General features: G+C 43.7%; 1 protein-coding gene across 3 annotated transcripts in view; it reads left to right on the top strand.

Annotated features, from left to right (window-relative positions):
* Nucleotides 1–19480, top strand: part of RPH3A (rabphilin 3A) — a 151910-nt gene extending 132430 nt beyond the window's left edge. For 2 of the 3 annotated variants that reach the window (XM_069963974.1, XM_069963973.1), the window contains exons 16-20: nt 1570–1626; nt 11571–11722; nt 13592–13673; nt 15338–15434; nt 18393–19480. In XM_069963974.1, coding sequence (XP_069820075.1) covers nt 1570–1626; nt 11571–11722; nt 13592–13673; nt 15338–15434; nt 18393–18523 — 519 coding nt within the window. In that variant the 3' untranslated portion in view covers nt 18524–19480. The remainder of the gene's footprint in view (nt 1–1569; nt 1627–11570; nt 11723–13591; nt 13674–15337; nt 15435–18392) is intronic. The other variant, XM_069963975.1, reaches the window with a different exon arrangement.
* The last annotated feature ends 499 nt before the right edge of the window (nt 19481–19979 follow it).

Below are 19979 nucleotides of genomic sequence, written 5' to 3'. Positions count from 1 at the left end.
TTACCTCTGTGCAGTATGTTATCCGTCCATTTTACTTGGAAGTATTTTGGTCAGGATTTTCCATTGGTTAGGGGAGGGACGTAAATGGAGAAAAATATAATGGAAATCTCTTCCCATCTTTTCTGTTTTGCGCCCACTTCAGGGTTAGAAATACTGAGAATAAAATAGTAACTGAAATCCTGCTGTGTGACTGTGCATTAAGAGTATTTTGGGTTTTGGACGTGGATAATGTTGAACAAGAATGTTTGGATGCTGCTCAAATAAATGACGTCAGATATAGCTCCTAAAAAAAAATAATAATAAAAAATCTGTTTTTTTTGTATATTTTCTTCCTTCAATAACTTAATGCAAAACACATACAAGTGAGGGGGGGAGTGCCGGCCATTACAAGTGTTTTCCATGTTGTGTTTTGCATAAAGCATATTACAGAGCTATAACTGACGGCCAAACAACAGTTTGGCCTTCAGTTATTCGAACAGCAATAGAGCATGTTCATTCAACCCTATCCGCAACCAAAGTCAGTCGTCCGGAGTTAAAATTCCCTATGTTATTCAGCACTCTACGCTCTTGAGTAGCGGCATCTGGTAAATTGCTTGACTCTCCCATTGATTCCAATAGAGCCGCATCATAGAGGGGAGGGGTTTCCTCCTACTGGGGGCGGGCTGGCCTGCCTCCCGTGCTTCACCCCCGGCCATATACAGCAAAAGGGCCGTGGTTCAAAAAACGGACCTCGCCACCCCCTAATGTTAAAGCCAATGTATCTGATGGTTCATTCGCTTTAGGAAACCTGGATAGAAAACTGCTAAAACATCTTCAGGGGATTTTAGGAAATCTGCAACAAACACCTGCAAATTTCTTTCCAAAGAGAATATTTTACACTTGGTGTTAACGCCTTAGATAGTGGGTGCATGTAACCCGCCCATGAGTATACAGCAGGCGCTCTGGTGACAGTCTGATTTATGGGGCCGCACATGGCGGTCAGGGGAAACTAGAAAAACAATTGGAGCAATCTGTATAATGGATGTTATTGGCCTGTAATCTACTGTGCTATCCTAGAATGGGACTCTATACATCATGCTGTCAGTAGTCACTGAGTGCCTTACCATGGAATATGCTGTTACTTCCTACAACTCAGTGCCTGCAATTCTATGAAGACTTCTCTTCTTGCTAATGCATTTTTTACAGTCTGTTTTTTTTACCCTTTTCTTTTTCTTTCGCAAAAAACTGATGCCTGTATTTTGATCCGTTTTTTCATTGACTTCTTTTATAAAAAAAAAAGGATCAAAATGCCTCATTTTTTTTTACCTACACAAAAACGGACCACATTTGTTTTTTAATCTTTTTTCTTTTATAATTGAAGTCAATGGAAAAACAAATCAAAATGGATACACACAAAATACTGAAAAAAAAAATGAAAAAAAAACTGCAAAAAAAAAAAAAACCCCAGTGGGAACCCAGCCTAACCTGCTCTAGTATGGTCCTGATAATGATCTACGAATAATATCATTTGGTGATTACTTCTTATGGTGTTTAATTAATAAATCTTTTTCTTTTGGCTTTTTATTACAGATGAAACGTGCGGGAACTACGGGCTCGGTTAGAGGCATGGCACTTTATGAAGATGAGGTAAGTCCCATCTTGATGGATTCCTTAAAAGCTTTTTGAATAGGATATATATATATATATATATATATATATATATATACATGCCTCTTCCGGCTTCCATGCCATGTTCAGATACATAGAGATGCATATCCTAGCCCAGTATGGCCTCATCCCCACGCAAAAACTACAATTTGTGTCTGCCAGCAAGCGTACACTGAACGGATCGGGGGCGGCATATATTTAGGTGAGGATGCACAGGTAGCCTCACACACTCCTGGTTTTATGTGGAGGCATGTGCCCCTACAGTATTTTCCTGCGTACGTTTTAACCCTGAAAAATCTTCTTAGAAGTCAGGGGTCGTTTTATACGCCGGGTATGGTCACCCCATACAGTGGGGGGGAGCTAAAAAATGGCCGCATCCCCACCGTATGGGTCGACCACTATAAAAAAAACAAAAACAGTTAACTCACCTGGGGCCTGTTCCCGGAGCAGGCAGTGTGACATTTAGCTGCAGTTAACCCCTGCCTGACTAAAGCAGGGCTGCGGTCAGGCAGGGGTTAACATTTTCCGAAAACCCTGGGTTTCGTTTTATACGCCCAGTTACCTTATATGCCGGAAAATACAGTATATAAATGCAGTGTGTCCATATGCTGGTGGGAAATTACTTAAAGGGGAACTCCTGAGAAAAAAAATTCTTTCAAATCCACTTGTTTCAGAAAGTTATAAAAATTTGTACTTTTATTTCTATTTAAAAATATCCATTCTTCCACTACTTATCAGCTGCTGTATGTCCCGCAGGAAGTGTTGTATTCTTTCCAGTCTGACATTGTTCTCTGCTGCCACCTCTGTCCATGTCAGGAACTGTCCAGAGCAGGAGAGGTTTTCTATCGGGATTTGCTGCTGCTGTGGACAGTTCCTGACATGGATAGAGGTGGCAGCAGAGAGCACTGTGTCAGACTGGAGAGAATACACCACTTCCTGCAGGACATACATCAGCTGATAAGTACAGGAAGGCTCGAGATTTTGAAATAGAAATGAATTACAAGTCTATATAACTTACTGACACCAGTTGATTAAAAAAAATATATATACACTACTGTTCAAAAGTTTGGGGTCACATTGAAATGTTCTACATTGTGTAGAAAGGTGAATGGTAAGATACTGGAGGGGGTGTACATCTCACCCAGACTGCTTGCTGGGATGAGATGGTAAACTCCGGGAAAGATGTGGTTCAGCAGAGATATTCTGCTGAACTGTTGTTTATTATTTCCGGGCCTGGATTTTACTGGAATGGCGGGTAGGTTTGGTAGTGGGACCTGCCATTCCCTCCCCACTCCAGTCCACACCTTGCACACAGGTGTAAGCAGGTGCTAATCGCTCCAGCTCATAAAAGGCAGCTCAGAGGGCTGAATGTTGCTGGGAGCCTGGAAGCCACTGACCTGTGTCAGATACTACTGCTGTTTGCTCCTGTTTGGTTGAGTCAGGTGAGACCTCTGTTTAGTTAGAGCCCAGCCGGGCAGGTGTTTATTTTGTATCCTGCTTTTGCACAGTGCTGCTATGTTTATTTTTATGCCACAATAAAACAAAGTTGGACTTTTTATGTTAAATTGGCATAAGGACTGCATTATTCTCGCTACCCCCTACTAAAGATCCCCACAATTGGTGTTTCGGATGCGGGCAACAGTGGTTGCTAGGGGCAACGGTGGAAGAAAAGTTGACTGGTTTGCTGATGTCCTGGGTAAAAGCCGCATCAGAGTTGCAAGCAGATTCTCCAAGCATGGAGGAGCTGATAAAGCAATTGGTTCAAACAAACCTGCAGCAACAGCAAGCTACTGTGCAGCAGCAGAAAGCGCACCAGGAGGCCATGCAGGCCCAGCAGGAGACAAATCAACTCCTTATGAAGCAGATTGCGGCATTGACAGAGACTGTCACAGCTAAAGAGACTGTAATCTTGCCAAGCCAAGCTGCCAGTGGCAGTGTGCGGAAGACAGTGAGAGAGACCTTACAAAAGATGACTCCTGATGATGATGTGGAGGCATTCCTAACTGTCTTTGAGCGGGTGGCTGAGCGAGAGAGGCTACCAGCTGCTGAGTGGGCAGAGGTCATTGCTCCGTATCTGACTGGCGAACCTCAAAAGGCCTACTATGACCTCAGTGCACAAGAGGTCAGGGACTATACACAGCTGAAAGCGGAGATCCTTGCTCGGTTGGGAGTCACAGCTGCTGTTAGGGCCCGGAGGGTCCACAACTGGAGCTACAGTCCGGACAAGCCAGCCAGGTCCCAAATGTATGACCTCATTCACCTGGCAAGAAAATGGCTGGAGCCAGACACCTCTACTCCTGCTCAGATCCTGGAGAAGGTTGTTGTGGATCGCTACATCAGGGCTCTTCCTCCAGACTTGCAGCGCTGGGTCGGGCAAGGCGACCCCAGAGATGCCAACCACCTCATCAGCCTCGTGGAAAGGTTCCAAGCGACTGAGGGCTACCTCCATGATGTCCCTGCTGTGTCTTCCCCTCCCCGGAGTGCCAGACCTGCGCCATCAGCTGGTAAGAGACTTCCATCTGTTGGGGGAGTGTGGAGGAGTGCAGAAAAAGGGAAAAGGGCTCCTGAGGTCTCTGGCAGGCAACCTACTGGCGATGGTCCCAAGTGGTTAACTAGCCCCAAAAAGGACTCCTTGCCAAGGAGACCAGGGCCAATCCAGTGCTGGAGATGCCACGAACTGGGACACATGGCTGCCTATTGCCCTCTCACCTCTGAGCCCATGGAGTGTGACGCTAGCCGGCGCCAGTCGCTGTTTGCAGAACCTGTGTGTGTTGCGGCACCTGGACTAGAGACTGAACCTCAGGTCTGCAGCCTTAAATTAAATGACTATCCTATCAAGGCCTTGCTGGACTCGGGTAGCCTGGTCACCTTGGTGCATGCCAGCCTTGTGGGTGGGGACTTTGTGCCGGGTAAAAACATGAGTGTAGTGTGTATCCATGGAGATACCAAAATCTACCCAGTGGCACTTGTTAAATTTGAGACTGTGTTAGGAACTGTGAACTATGAGGTTGGTGTAGTGAAAAACCTAATGCACAGTGTTATTGTGGGGCGTGACTTTCCTCTGTTTTGGAACTTGTGGGAAAAACAAAAGTCCTCAAAAACATGTGAGGAACCCTTTGGTGACAACCAGTCACCCCCTGGGAATAATAACAATGAGTTAACATATGTGCATGGTGTTGATAACTTTCCTTTGCAGGTCCTGGCTGGAGAGGAGGAGGAGTCTTCTGCCGATCATAATGTGCCTGACCTTGCAGTGTCCCGAGACAACTTTGGGACTGCACAGTTGCAGGACCAGACTCTCATAGGTGCTAGAGAAAGTGTTACTGTGTTAAACGGTGTACCGCAGAAACCAGAGGCTGACAAACAGTTTCCACATTTTTCAATGCATAGTGATCTCTTCTATCGAGTCACTAAAATTAATGGTGAAGTGGTAGAGCAACTTCTGGTTCCTAAGCCGTACAGACGTATGGTGCTTGATATGGCACATAATCATGTACTTGGGGGACACTTGGGGACTAACAAGACACAAGAGAGAATCCTCCAGCGGTTTTACTGGCCAGGGGTATATCGGGAGGTCAAAAACTACTGTGAGTCCTGCCCCACATGCCAGCTTAGTGCACCAGTGTCTCACTTCCGCAGTCCTTTAGTCTCACTTCCCATCTTAGAGGTGCCCTTTGAGAGGATTGCCATGGACTTAGTGGGACCCATTGTAAAGTCTGCCAGGGGACATCAGTACATTCTAGTGGTTTTGGATTACGCAACACGATACCCTGAGGCTGTGCCTCTAAGAAATACAGCATCCAAAACCATAGCAAGAGAGTTATTTCATATGTTCTCCAGGACGGGAATTCCCAAAGAAATCCTCACTGACCAGGGCACCCCTTTTATGTCCAAGGTAATGAAAGAGCTCTGTAAACTATTCCAGATCACCCATATACGTACATCTGTGTACCATCCCCAAACTGACGGGTTAGTGGAAAGATTTAACAAGACCCTGAAACACATGCTAAAAAAGGTAGTGGAAAAGGATGGCCGGGATTGGGATCACTTGTTACCATACCTTATGTTTTCCATTCGGGAGGTTCCCCAAGCTTCCACCGGGTTTTCACCCTTTGAGTTGGTGTATGGCCGCCACCCTCGGGGCTTATTAGATATTGCCAAGGAAACATGGGAAACAGAGTCAACCCCATATAAGAGTGTGATCGAGCATGTGGCGCAAATGCAGGACCGTATAGCCATGGTAATGCCTGTAGTGAAAGAACACCTACAGAGGGCGCAAGAGGCTCAGAGTAGAATTTATAATCGTTCTGCCAGGGTTAGAAATTTCAACCCAGGTGATAGAGTCCTTATTTTAGTCCCAACAGTAGAGAGTAAATTCTTGGCAAAATGGCAGGGCCCTTATGAGATTGTGGAAAAAGTGGGGGACGTAAACTATAAGGTACACCAGCCCGGTAGGAGGAAACCTTTTCAGATTTATCACATAAATTTGATAAAGCCCTGGAAAGACAGGGAGTCCCTAATAGCATCTACAAGAAGAAATAAAGATTTTCCTCAACCAGTTCCTCCAGTAAAAATAGGGGAAACTCTTTCAGGGTCGCAGAAACAGGAGGCCAAAGAGTTCTTGCAGGTAAACAGAAGTAAGTTTTCTGACCTACCAGGGCGCACACACCTCATCAAACACCACATAGAGACTGAGCCCAAAAGTAAAGTAAACCTCAAGCCATACAGGATACCAGAGGCCAGGAGGGAGGCGGTGTCAGCTGAGGTAAAAAGGATGCTCGATCTAGGGGTAATTGAATTGTCCCAGAGTGAGTGGTCCAGCCCAATAGTTCTAATCCCAAAGCCCAACGGTACTTGGAGATTTTGTAACGACTTCAGAAAACTGAATGAGGTCTCCAAGTTTGATGCGTACCCTATGCCCAGAGTAGACGAACTAATTGAGAGGTTGGGTAATGCCCGGTACATAACTACCCTTGATCTTACAAAGGGTTACTGGCAGATACCACTAACTGAGAAAGCCAAAGCGAAAACTGCCTTCTCAACCCCAGAGGGGTTATTTCAGTATGTAGTCATGCCATTTGGGTTGCATGGGGCTCCTGCGACTTTCCAGAGGTTGATGGACCTAATTCTGCGGCCACATCGTGACTACGCAGCCGCCTACCTTGATGACGTGGTCATCTTTAGCGCAGATTGGGAAAGTCACCTCTGTAAGGTCCAGGCTGTCTTGGATGCCATCAGTGATGCGGGTCTCACCATAAACGCAGAGAAATGTGCGTTGGGGTTAGAGGAGGCCAAATACCTTGGCTACATAATTGGCAGAGGGTTAATCAAGCCTCAAGTGAATAAAATTGAGGCAATACAGAATTGGCCTAGACCCCTAACAAAGAAGCAGGTAAGAGCCTTTCTTGGTATTACAGGGTACTATCGTAGATTTGTGCCTAACTTTGCCTCAATAGCTGCTCCTTTATCCGACTTAACAAAAGGGGGGAAGTCGGTAATGGTAACATGGACCCCAGAGGCAGAAAAGGCGTTCCAAAGCCTTAAGTCAGCTCTGTGCCAACAGCCTGTATTGGTTACCCCTAATTTTAAAAGAGAGTTTCTGGTACAGACAGACGCTTCTGATTCAGGGTTAGGGGCTGTGTTGTCACAAATAGTAAATGGGGAGGAACATCCTGTCATGTATTTGAGTAGAAAGTTAACTCCGGCTGAGAAAAACTACGCCATTGTAGAACGGGAGTGTCTAGCAGTCAAGTGGGCACTAGAATCCCTAAAATATTACCTGCTTGGCAGAAAATTTAGGCTAGTGACAGACCATGCCCCTCTCACCTGGATGAAGCAAAACAAGGAGAGAAATGCCAGGGTGACCAGGTGGTTCCTGTCCCTCCAAAATTTTAATTTCTCTGTGGAACACAGACCAGGGAAATTACAGGGAAATGCGGACGCACTGTCAAGGGTTCATTGCCTGTGGTCTGAAAATGCCCAGCCCTCCGGTCTGGAGAAGAGGGGGGGGATATGTAGAAGGGTGAATGGTAAGATACTGGAGGGGGTGTACATCTCACCCAGACTGCTTGCTGGGATGAGATGGTAAACTCCGGGAAAGATGTGGTTCAGCAGAGATATTCTGCTGAACTGTTGTTTATTATTTCCGGGCCTGGATTTTACTGGAATGGCGGGTAGGTTTGGTAGTGGGACCTGCCATTCCCTCCCCACTCCAGTCCACACCTTGCACACAGGTGTAAGCAGGTGCTAATCGCTCCAGCTCATAAAAGGCAGCTCAGAGGGCTGAATGTTGCTGGGAGCCTGGAAGCCACTGTCCTGTGTCAGATACTGCTGCTGTTTGTTCCTGTTTGGTTGAGTCAGGTGAGACCTCTGTTTAGTTAGAGCCCAGCCGGGCAGGTGTTTATTTTGTATCCTGCTTTTGCACAGTGCTGCTATGTATATTTTTATGCCACAATAAAACGAAGTTGGACTTTTTATGTTAAATTGGCATAAGGACTGCATTATTCTCGCTACCCCCTACTAAAGATCCCCACAATTGCTAATGTGGTAAATGACTATTCTAGCTGCAAATGTCTGGTTTTTGGTGCAATATCTACATAGGTGTATAGAGGCCCATTTCCAGCAACTATCACTCCAGTGTTCTAATGGTACAATGTGTTTGCTCATTGGCTCAGAAGGCTAATTGATGATTAGAAAACCCTTGTGCAATCATGTTCACACATCTGAAAACAGTCTAGCTCGTTACAAAAGCTACAAAACTGACCTTCCTTTGAGCAGATTGTGTTTGTGGAGCATCACATTTGTGGGGTCAATTAAATGCTCAAAATGGCCAGAAAAAGAGAACTTTCATCTGAAACTCGACAGTCTATTCTTGTTCTTAGAAATGAAGGCTATTCCATGCGAGAAATTGCTAAGAAATTGAATTTGATTTCCTACAACGGTGTGTACTACTCCCTTCAGAGGACAGCACAAACAGGCTCTAACCAGAGTAGAAAAAGAAGTGGGAGGCTGCGTTGCACAACTAAGCAAGAAGATAAGCACATTAGAGTCTCTAGTATGAGAAACAGACGCCTCACAGGTCCCCAACTGGCATCTTCATTAAATAGTACCCGCAAAACACCAGGGTCACCATCTACAGGGAAGAGGCGGCTGCCAGATTTTGGGCTTCAGGGCAGAGTGGCAAAGAAAAAGCCATATCTGAGACTGGCCAATAAAAGAAAAAGATTAAGATGGGCAAAAGAACACAGAGATTGGACAGAGGAAGACTGGAAAAAAGTGTTGTGGACGGATGAATCCAAGTTTGAGGTGTTTGGATGACAAAGAAGAAGGTTTGTGAGACGCAGAAGAAATGAGAAGATGCTGGAAGAATGCCTGACGCCATCTGTTATACATGGTGGAGGTCATGTGATGGTCTGGGGTTAGTGCTGGTAAGGTGGGAGATTTGTACAGGGTAAAAGGGATTGTGAATAAGGAAGGCTATCACTCTGCACCGCCATGCCATACCCAGTGGGCAGCGCTTGGTTGGAGCCAATTTCATCCTACAACAGGACAATGACCCTAAACACCTTCAAATTGTGCAAGAACTATATACAGCAGAAGCAGCAGCTGGTATTCTATCATAGGTAATGGAGTGGCCAGCGCAGTCACCAGATCACCACCCCATTGTGGGAGCAGCTGGACCGTATGGTACGCCAGAAGTGCCCATCCAACCAATCCAACTTGTGGGAGCTGCTTCTAGAAGCGTGGGGGGCAATTTCTCCAGCTTACCCCAACAGATTAATAGCTAGAATGCCAAAGGTGTGCAATGCTGGAATTGCTGCAAAAGGAGGATTCTGGGACGGAAGCAAAGTGTGATGGAAGAACAATGTTATTTCACCTACAAATCATTATTTCTAACCTTGTCAATGTCTTGTCTCTATTTTCTATTCATTTCACAACGTATGGTGGTAAAGAAGTGTGGAAAACACAAAATTGTTTGGGTGACCCCAAACTTTTGAACGGTAGTGTACAAATAAATATATATATATATTTATTATCGGAGTATCCCTTTAAGGACAGAAAACCAGAAATATTGCCACAGTTTAACATTCCTTTCTACACAGAGGAGTGATTGCTCATCATGTCTGCCAGCAGTCACTGTGATGATCAATGGGGAACACTGTAATGATGAGAAGTGTTAGAGTCTGGAGGGCCATCACTTCCAAGCCCAATTCAGTGTATTTTGGGCAATGTCTATTAGTTTCATGGATCATTGGACGTCCCTGTTCTAAATAAGTTAGAAGAAGGTCACAGTCACATCACATGACTGAGAGCTGATGACCCTGTTAGCTTGACCTCTTATAACCCTGCCTGCAGGTGCCTTAAAGCCACAGCTCCCGAATTACTTCCCGATGACCTCTACACAGCTGCTCAGAAATCCTCCCAATCTGACCAGCGCTCTTTGCTGTATTTTATCTATTCTGCAGACCGATCATTTATTGGGAGGAATTTATTGTACCCTCACCCTGTCCATGTGCCTCACGCTTAGTCATTTATGATCTGATTTCTATTTGTGTAGGTTGTCCCAAAAATTGCACCAGAAATGAACATTTATTGTTAGTATATTCACTGGGAAAACATAGATCCCTCTGAGCAGGAAGTAAAATATCATGAACCTGTACAAAAATTGTTGCCCACACATAATAAGAAATCTATACTTACCTATCTCTGTGCCTCCGCATCGCAGCTTCACCGCATCTCTGTGCTCTCCTGGCTTCCTGCATAATCACATCCCTGCAGGAAGTCTGCGCTTCAGCCAGTCAGTGACTGCAGCAGTGTCCCGCTGCAGTCACTGACTGATAAGAGGGCATTTCTGAGCATGTGACATTGCATGATTGGGAGCTTCAGGAGACCAGTGGAGGAGAGTGGGCTGATGACGTTGTGCTGCAGGGGCACAGGGAAGGGTGAGTATAATTTTTTTTATTATGTTCCACACACCTCTGCTGGTCCTGGAGTCCTCCTTTAACATTTAGGCTGCGTTCACACACCTTCAAAATGACGGCCATTTTTTTAATGGGTGGTTGTCATTATTTGTCATTAAATGATGGCCATCCAATAAAAATTGCCGTCCTTCTGACGGTGGTAAGCATGACCTCAGAGGTGTGCGCATCTTAATTTTATAATCAGATTTATTAAACTGTGTAAAATAGAAAGAGGTGTAAACTTCCCACAGCAACCAATCACAGCTGAGCTTACATTTTACCAGAGCTGAGAGCTGAGCCGTCATTGGCTGCTATATGTAGTTTACACCAGTTTTAGTTTTACGCAGTTTTGTAGGAACTATACTATTGTAAGGTAAGGCTGGGTTCACAATGTGTTTTTGCAATCAGTTTTTTTAATGCAAAAAAGGACAAAAAAACAGATGAAAAAACTGATGCATTTGTGTGTATCCATTTTAATCTGTTTTTTTCCCCCATTTACTTCCACTATATAAAAGTGGATCAAAAATTGGATCAAAACACCTCCTCCTTTTTTTTAGCGTACACAAAAATGTAGTCAACCACGTTTTTGTGTGTGCTTAAAAAAAGGACGTATTTTGATCCATTTTTGATCCGCTTTTATATAATGGAAGTCATCTGTTTTTCATAGTTTTTTTTGGCATAAACGGATGAAAAAAAAAGGATTGCAAAAACACAGTGTGAATCCAGCCTTAGGGTATGTTCACACAGTGTAAAAATAAGGGCAAAATACAGCCGTATTTGGTTAAATACAGCCTGACATAAATAACATGATCTTTATTTCAGGTCACATTTATCCAAATACGCCTGTATTTTGCCCTTTATTTATACGTTGTGTGAACATAGCCTTAAAGTATTTATTTTTTTAAATTCTTTTTTACCCTGGCGTGTATTTGAAAAGCATCTCACCAATGTCTGATTTCATAGACAGATCGTGGAGCAGACGTAGAAGACAGAGGAAAGATTCTGGTGTCTCTTATGTATAGTACTCAGCAAGGAGGACTGATTGTTGGGGTCGTACGCTGTGTGCACTTGGCAGCGATGGACGCTAATGGCTACTCTGACCCATTTGTCAAACTGTAAGTAACCGCATAGAAGAACATTAAATAGTTCTCAATAACGAGTAATAAACCGACTTGTTATAACAGAATCATTATACTTATTAGCAGTAGTAATACACTCATCATTGTGACCAGAACCATATAGGTTGAGATAGCGATGTGTAATGTTTTCCCCTCCATTTCCCATTCTGTCAAACAGGGACAGAATATTCCTCATAACTAACACCAACCAATAGCTAATACCATAACAGCAGTCCAGTAGTCCAATAATACCACCATGACCTGGCCAAATTAGCCGTAAAGTTTGCCATTCATTAAACAGTTCATCCCGTCACCCATCACTCACAGTAAAAAAAAAAATGTCAAGATAAGGGTATGTTCAGACTGAGGAATCCACGTGAAGAAGTTCTGGCCACTGCGCATCTCCACCCGTGTCATAGACTCCATCCTATGGTCGGGTGGATTCCACCGTCCGTCCAAAGAACAAACAGGTTCATTGTTTGGACGGACAGCGAAATTGCCTGACTATAGAATGGAGTCTATGGCACTGGCCGAGATACGCGTGGCCGTGAGCGATGGCAAGTGACGGAATTCACCATAACTTCTCCGCTCAGAATCCTCAGTCTGAATATACCCTTAGGTAGTCATTTAGAGTAAAAATCAAATTATTTGTGAATAGTGAAGAGTAGACTGTGAATGTTTTGTGTTCGTGTTTTTAACCTGAACACTATTAAAGTCAATAGGCACCTGAATTTGTGGGCCCAAAAAGGTAAAAAAGTGTGGCAGGACCGATGCTTCAGCTCTTACACAGTGGTCTCCCGGGTCCCGCCTTAACATTCATAGCCAGAAATGCCTGCAGCCCTAAAGCTTGTTGATTGGCGGCTCAGCTGCTTTTCAATAAGCTTTATTTAGTAGCCGAATGCCAGACTCAAACACGGACACCTGCAATAAAAACACGGATTTGGGCATGGATCCAGACTTTGCAGTTGGGGTTTTCTCATCTCTCCTATCATGTAAACAACCCAGGAAGCGGGACAATAAGGGCATCAATTCTGAATAAGCAGCAGATTTAAATTGAGAGTTTCTTTTTTCGAGAGTTTCATGACTCCAAACATCTGGACAGATTCAAAATAATTCCATGAAAAAGATGTGTTAAGCCAAGGTCCATACATATCCGCTAAGGCCGTAAGCTTGGGCTATTATTCTGTGAGTGATAGATTCCTACATGTCATAATATACTGTAAATAATAATGTGCAACTCGACCGATGTTTCCCTCTGTACATGTACGGTGATGTTTACACAACGTTTTTTCCTCTGTTTTTGAAAAGAAAAAATAACGTCCGTCATTTGGCTGTTTGGCCGCCCGTCAGTGCAGTGACGGCCATTGGTCCATTATTCTAGGTCAGGTGGACTGATCACCCTTTATCTTTAATAGAAAAGTCCATTGAATTTAATAGAAAAAAAGGAAAAAGGACAGTGAAAAAAGAATGACTGTGTGTGACCAACTAAAAAATAACGTCCGGTGTTTGCAAAAAACGTCCAAAAATAATTGTCATGATCATTATTTTGACATCTGTGCAGACAACGTCCGTTATTTTATACACTGTGTGCATTGGACGTCCGTCATTCCATTGATTTCAATGCATTGCACTGAAGTCAATTAAATTGCGACAATAACTAATAAAAGCGGACACCTTTTCTCTTCTGTTTTTTTTGACATTGTGTGAACAGAGCCTTATATGTCACAGATTGGAGTAACTTTACAATGAACCCCTGGGGATGTAATACTATACACAGGTGTCTTTGTGTATGATGATGTATATGTTTATCTATGTAGATTTGCATGTTCTGCATTTATCGGATATGTTTGTGCTTTTGTATTGTAGTTGGCTGAAACCTGAAGGAGGCAAAAAGGCCAAGCAAAAGACTCAGATTAAAAAAAAGACTCTCAACCCAGAATTCAATGAGGTGAGAAAGGAATAATACAGTAGTGTCCATATTATAAAGGGAGGAAAGAAAAAAACATAACCTCTGCAAAAACTCTGAGCCTAACCTGATAAGTGATGGAATCTGCCGGCTCATCCGTAGCACAAACACTATTTGCAATATAGAAAATGCAGAAGAAAGATGTCAGACCCCAGAACAGACCCTAGAATAAACACAGACACTTATAGCGCCTTGAAAACTTATATTTCTTGAACAATTGAGCATTTTTTCCCACTAAACTCACAAAGGGGCTGTTCACCCAAAATTTTGGGTCTGGACTTTGACTGGGCCATCAGATTTAATAGAGCCGCGTCACAGAGGGGAGGGGATATCGCTACACTGGGGGGTGTTGGGCCTGTCTCCAGTGCTCTGGGCTGGGCCAATGCTCAATAAAAGACCGGCACCGAACGCAGGAGCCGGGAGGCATTTAAAAAAAGGGAAATGCCAATGGCATCCCTGCACTGGCGCAGATCGATTAAAGGAAAAATCCAGTGAAAATTTTTATTAAAGTATTGTATTCCCCCCAAAAGTTATACAAATCACCAATATACACTTATTACAGGAAATGCTTATAAAGTGTTTTTTTTCCCTGCACTCACTACTGCATCAAGGCTTCACTTCCTGGATAACATGGTGATGTCACTTCCTGGATAACATGGTGATGTCACTTCCTGGATAAACATGGTGATGTCACTTCCTAGATAACATGGTGATGTCACTTCCTGGATAACATGGGGATGTCACTTCCTGGATAACATGGTGATGTCACTTCCTGGACAACATGGTGATGTCACTTCCTGGACATGGTGATGTCACTTCCTAGACAACATGGTGATGTCACTTCCTGGATGACATGGGGATGTCACTTCCTGGATGACATGGGGATGTCACTTCCTGGATGACATGGTGATGTCACTTTCTGGATAACATGGTGATGTCACTTCCTGGATAACATGGCGATGTCTCTTCCTGGGTAACATGGTGAGGTCACTTCCTGAATAACATGGCGATATCACGACCGGACTCCCAGAGCTGTGTGGGCTGTGGCTGCTGGAGAGGATGATGGCAGGGGGATGCTCAGTGTCCCTCCAGTATCCTGTGTCCCTCAGTGTCCCCCTGCCAGCATCCTCTCCAGCAGCCACAGCCCGCACAGCTCTGGGAGTCCGGTCGTGATATCGCCATGTTATTCAGGAAGTGACCTCACCATGTTACCCAGGAAGTGACATCACCATTTTATCCAGGAAGTGACATGGCCATGTTATCCAGGAAATGACATCACCATTTTATCCAGGAAGTGACATCACCATGTTATCCAGGAAGTGACATCACCGTGTTATCCAGGAAGTGACATCACCATGTTATCCAGGAAGTGAAGCCTTGATACAGTAGTAAGTGCAGGGAAAAAAGCACTTTATAAGCATTTCCCGTAATAAGTGTATATTGGGGATTTGTATAACTTTTGGGTGGCAATACAATTCTTTAATGAAAATTTTCGCCAAACTTCTCCTTTTAAGGTAAAAAATAAGCAGCAATGTACCCGATGGTCCATTCACTTTAAACCTGTCCACTATACTGATCACACAGACAGCTAAGTCATTGCATTTTTCTCTTACGCAATTCAACTATTTTTTTTAATCTTTCTATAGGAATTCTTCTTTGATATAAAGCACAGTGACCTGGCCAAGAAACAACTAGATGTATCAGTCTGGGATTATGATATTGGGAAGTCCAATGATTATATAGGTAAGATGTTGGATAAGTTATCATTATGAAATGAATGTGGCCGTCCACTCTATCAGCATAAAATAATGGAAGCCAACAATGCCCAACCGGGACTGAAAGATTACCAGTGGCCAGGATGAAAGAAGGAAGCTATTGGTCTGTAGTGTCTAGTGCCTTGATTGGGCTCGGGTTCACACTACGGTTTTCTCATCTATTTATTTGCATCCGTTTTTCCATCTGCTTTTTTTTTATTTTTAAAAACGGACGTATTTGTGTGCAAAAATGGATGAAGAAAACGTAGTGTGAACTCGGCCTTACAATTTTTTTTTGTGTTTATAAACCTGCCCCCCTCCCAGTGGGGGCACATTAAAAATACAATTGTGACATTGACATAAATAGTTATACTTTTTTCATCTGGCCACCTTTCCTCTTCAGGCTGCACCCACAGTGATCGAATCATCACCAGTGGATTCGGTTTAGACCTGGGGTTTCCATGATAGGACACCGGTCATAGTTTTTAGGACCTTTTGCAGAGGACTTCTCCCAGCTATCCCGCAGCACCAAGGGCTCGGATGTTTGCTCTTTGGGCATGTACTAATTTACAGGGCAACATAAATGTTAGGTAAAGTTTTTAAGTTGAACAAGTTTCCCTTGTCTAATGATAGAGGGGGCTGGAGATGTTACAGCTGCTCCGTGTGGGGGAGGGAGAAGAGAACAGGTTCATGGAGATTGTTACCAGTGATGCTCGGATTGTACAATCATCTTTATTGATGCATCTTATTACTAGAGACTAAGGTTTTAATGGTGCGTTTACACAGACAGATTTATCTGACAGATTTTGGAAGCCAAAACCAGGAGTGGATTTGAAAAGAGGAGAAATCTCAGTCTTTCCTTTATGACCTGTTCTCTGAGTTTATAGTCTGTTCCTGGCTTTGGCTTCAAAAATCTGTCGGATAAATCTCTCTGTGTGAATGCACCATTAAAGATATATTGTATTTAAATTGAATCTCTATCTTTTAAGACATTGTAAAATTCTGGTCTAAATTATGTGCTGGTTAAAGGGAATCTGTCACTAGGTATATTCTGCCTTAAAAGAGAGCTGCTAGTGACAGAAATGCTGAACAGATCAGTGTATTACTTACATCATTCAGTTCAGCCGTTCTCCTAATATGCAGGAGAATAGAATTCTTGCCACACCCCGCCCTCCAGCTGCTGATTGACAGGTGACTGCCTATACACAGCATGGATAGATAACTGCCAATCAGCAGCTGGTGGGCCGAGTTTGCTGCTTCCCATAAATATCCAGGACTACTGAGCTCATGCACATAATGGAGAGGACTACTTATTGTCCATGTTATTCAGGAGGAGATCTCTGGATCAGCTGCACAGAACAATGTAAGTGATACATCATTCTGTTCAGCTTCCCTGTCACTAGTTTATGCTACTCTGAGATAGGACGCCATAAACCTGCTGACAGAGTCTCTTTAACTAATAAAAATGGTTGTCTGGCCTGAGAAAAGTTTTGCTTTATAGCTGCATTTATATAGAAAATAATAAACAGCCTATGTCTATCTTTTCATGGTCCCTCTGTGTGTCCCCACTGACTGCAGCTTCGCCACTTCCAAGTGACGACCTGTTCAGTGACAGAGATAGGACAGCGCCGTGACCGGTGATGGGCTGAGCAGGTTGTCACTGCTGAGCGTTCATCTCGGAAGTGACAGGGCTGCAGTCAGGGGGGACAATGGAGATGCCACCGCAGGACAGTGGGGGAGGGAGGAGAGGTAAGCATAGGCTCTTTATTATTTTTCATGTAAGGGTATGTTCACACTGAGAAATAGACAAAGACTTTCAAACTGAATCCGTGCTTAATTTTACTCATATTCCGCTTGAAATTCCGCACGTAAAATATGTACAAGCAATGTCCCATTGTGTTCAATGGGATTTCCGCTCTGTTGTTCACATGGTGGAATTCACACACAGAATGTTCCACCCCAGATCCGCTTTGGCATGGTTATTTGGGCAGATAGAGAAATAGAGAAATCCCATTGGGACTTTGAATTTGTAGACAGACCTATTGCAATTAACGTGTCATTTACATTGATCTTAATTTAATATTTAATCAATTCAGGTGTAGAAATGTGCTCGGGTCCCCCGGAGTGGCACTGCAAAAGAAGAGCCTGTGGAGCCTCATGAAAGAGTCTCGAAACACAGGACTAGCCAGATATCCCTCCGGGAAGGGCCCAGCCAAGGGGTAGCTCCTGTAAGGAAACCACCAAAACCACCATATTAAGTGGCCCTATAAGTCAATGTAATGACAAGGGAAAAACCAAGGCCAGGTATCAATGCACAGACAGCTGTTTCGGGGTGTTGCCCCTCATCAGTGTGGAGCAGGATTCTGGCTAGGTGGGAGCAATGCCTAGTAGAACCATAAGAGAAACAGATTGCTGAACTCAGGGAGACCAGCCAAACGACAACACTGCTGGCTGCTGGTTAAAGCGCTCAATGCAGTGAAGTCCTAGGTGCATTGCCCCCTGGGAAACATGAATATGCAAAAGAAGAACCCGTGGAGCCTCATTTAAGAGTCTCAAAACACAGGACTAGCCAGATATCCCTCCGGGAAGGACCCAGCCAAGGGGCGGCTCCTGTAAGGAAACTACACTGGGCATAGCATGGGTTAAACAGGATGTTGTGCAGGATTGGAAAAAGAAGTTAGACAGGGGAAAGAAATTTAGAATAAAAAAAAAAGTATCAATTCACATTTTTCAAAAATAAAGTAAAATGAAGTATATCTGTCCCCCCAGGCTGCGTTGTGAGCTATATGAGGCCGACTACTTTATCAGTTTACAGTGTACGTCCTCTGTATCGTAGGAAATGCCCCCTAAAAGAGTTGGGGGAACCCATTCTTTTGTATGTGAACCTTACATCTAAATATAAAATTAAATATAAAAAAAAGTTTTGTTCTTGACCGTCTCCCTCCAGGTGGCTGTCAGCTGGGCATCAATGCCAAAGGAGAACGCTTGAAACACTGGTACGAGTGCCTGAAGAACAAAGACAAGAAGATCGAGCGCTGGCACGTCCTACAGAACGAAAACCACGTAGCGAGCGATTAAGAGGCGGCCGCAGTGTTTCACAAGCATTTATGCTCTGTACCAAGTCACTGTAAACTTTTTATGTCTTGTCTTCCAAAGCATTCACACTTTTAGCTTTTAGCGATAGAAATAATATAGTTGCTATTTAGTATATTCTTTATTCAATTAAAAAAAAACAAAAATACGCATTTGTGTAACGTCCTCGGGACAAATGCTGACGGAAATGATACGCGTGTTTGTTGTTAAGCCTTCCCTCTTGCCGACCTCTGCCCATGGTCCCGCCCAGTGCTCCATTATCTATACGCCACACCTTTATGTCCATAAAGAAACCTATACTGTATAAAATGGAACTTTATTTTTATTCAAATCTTTATTAAGGCACAATGTCTTTGTACAAACGGATCTTACATATAGAACAGTGCACTTTCTGTCTTGTAGTAGAACCGGCGATTGCTTATCTGAAGGGTACAGAGCTCCTGTGCCCCCCGCTATGTAACATAATGCCAAGATGATATTTCAGAGCACAAAACAGCAATATTCTGATACAAGTTCTACAGATACTAATATAATCATATATTCTCTGACCAAATGTTTGCACAGAATAGTTTGGGGCCAATAACATTTCTCTCTTTTAGCACTCCCACAGCGTGATTCCAAAATTTTCAGATTTCTTGATTTTACACTATAATATAGGACTGAATGGTTTACGCTGAGGGGCTAAATATGGAACAAAAATTAGATGATGCTAAAGACCCATATCCAATGCATTATTAGCTGACATGATGGGTAAGGGGGCAGATCTCCTTCACTTTGCACTTGGCCATTGATACATATTCATCCTGATAATTGGCCAGACCCTACTGAACACCGCTAAAGTCCGGGGTTTTACCGTATTTTCTCAAACGCTCCATTGGAATGCAACTAGAGGAAAAGTAACACATAACCTACAAGCTTTATTATTTTTTTTCAGAGGGGAATATATAAGTTTGCATATTGAAATCAATCTAAATATAATATGTGTTTCCCATTGGTAAATATGTAAAACAATACTGACACTTGGCTGCTAGTACTATTCTCCAAGATTTATTTCAAAGGAGAAGTCCGGGCATGGACTTAAAAAAAAAAAAACTGCTAGGGAGGAGGTGAACAAAGCAACATGCACTTACCCTCCCCGACTCCAGCGCTGGGGACCACTGTCCTCTATTCTGGTCCCCGGTTACTTCTACGTCTGAGAGGGATCTGGATTGTGATGTGTTAGGACTGCTCAGTAAGGATGAGCGGAACTTTTGGACTTTTGGTCCGAAAGCCGCTCACTCCAGTGCGATGGCTGCGATCCTGGGTGCATAGTTGCGCTCCCGGGAATCTGCGGCCGGGATCTTCCAGGGAATTCAAGATACATTCCCTGGAAATCCAGGGAATGTATCTTGAATTCCCTGGAAGATCCTGCCCGCAGATTCCCGGGAGCGCAACTATGCAC

The sequence above is a fragment of the Dendropsophus ebraccatus genome, chromosome 3 (genome assembly GCF_027789765.1).
Source record: "Dendropsophus ebraccatus isolate aDenEbr1 chromosome 3, aDenEbr1.pat, whole genome shotgun sequence".
In the NCBI taxonomy this organism is placed as follows: Eukaryota; Metazoa; Chordata; class Amphibia; order Anura; family Hylidae; genus Dendropsophus; species Dendropsophus ebraccatus.
The sequence above is the reverse complement of the archived record's forward strand: the minus strand, read 5'-3'. Positions and strand labels throughout refer to the sequence as shown.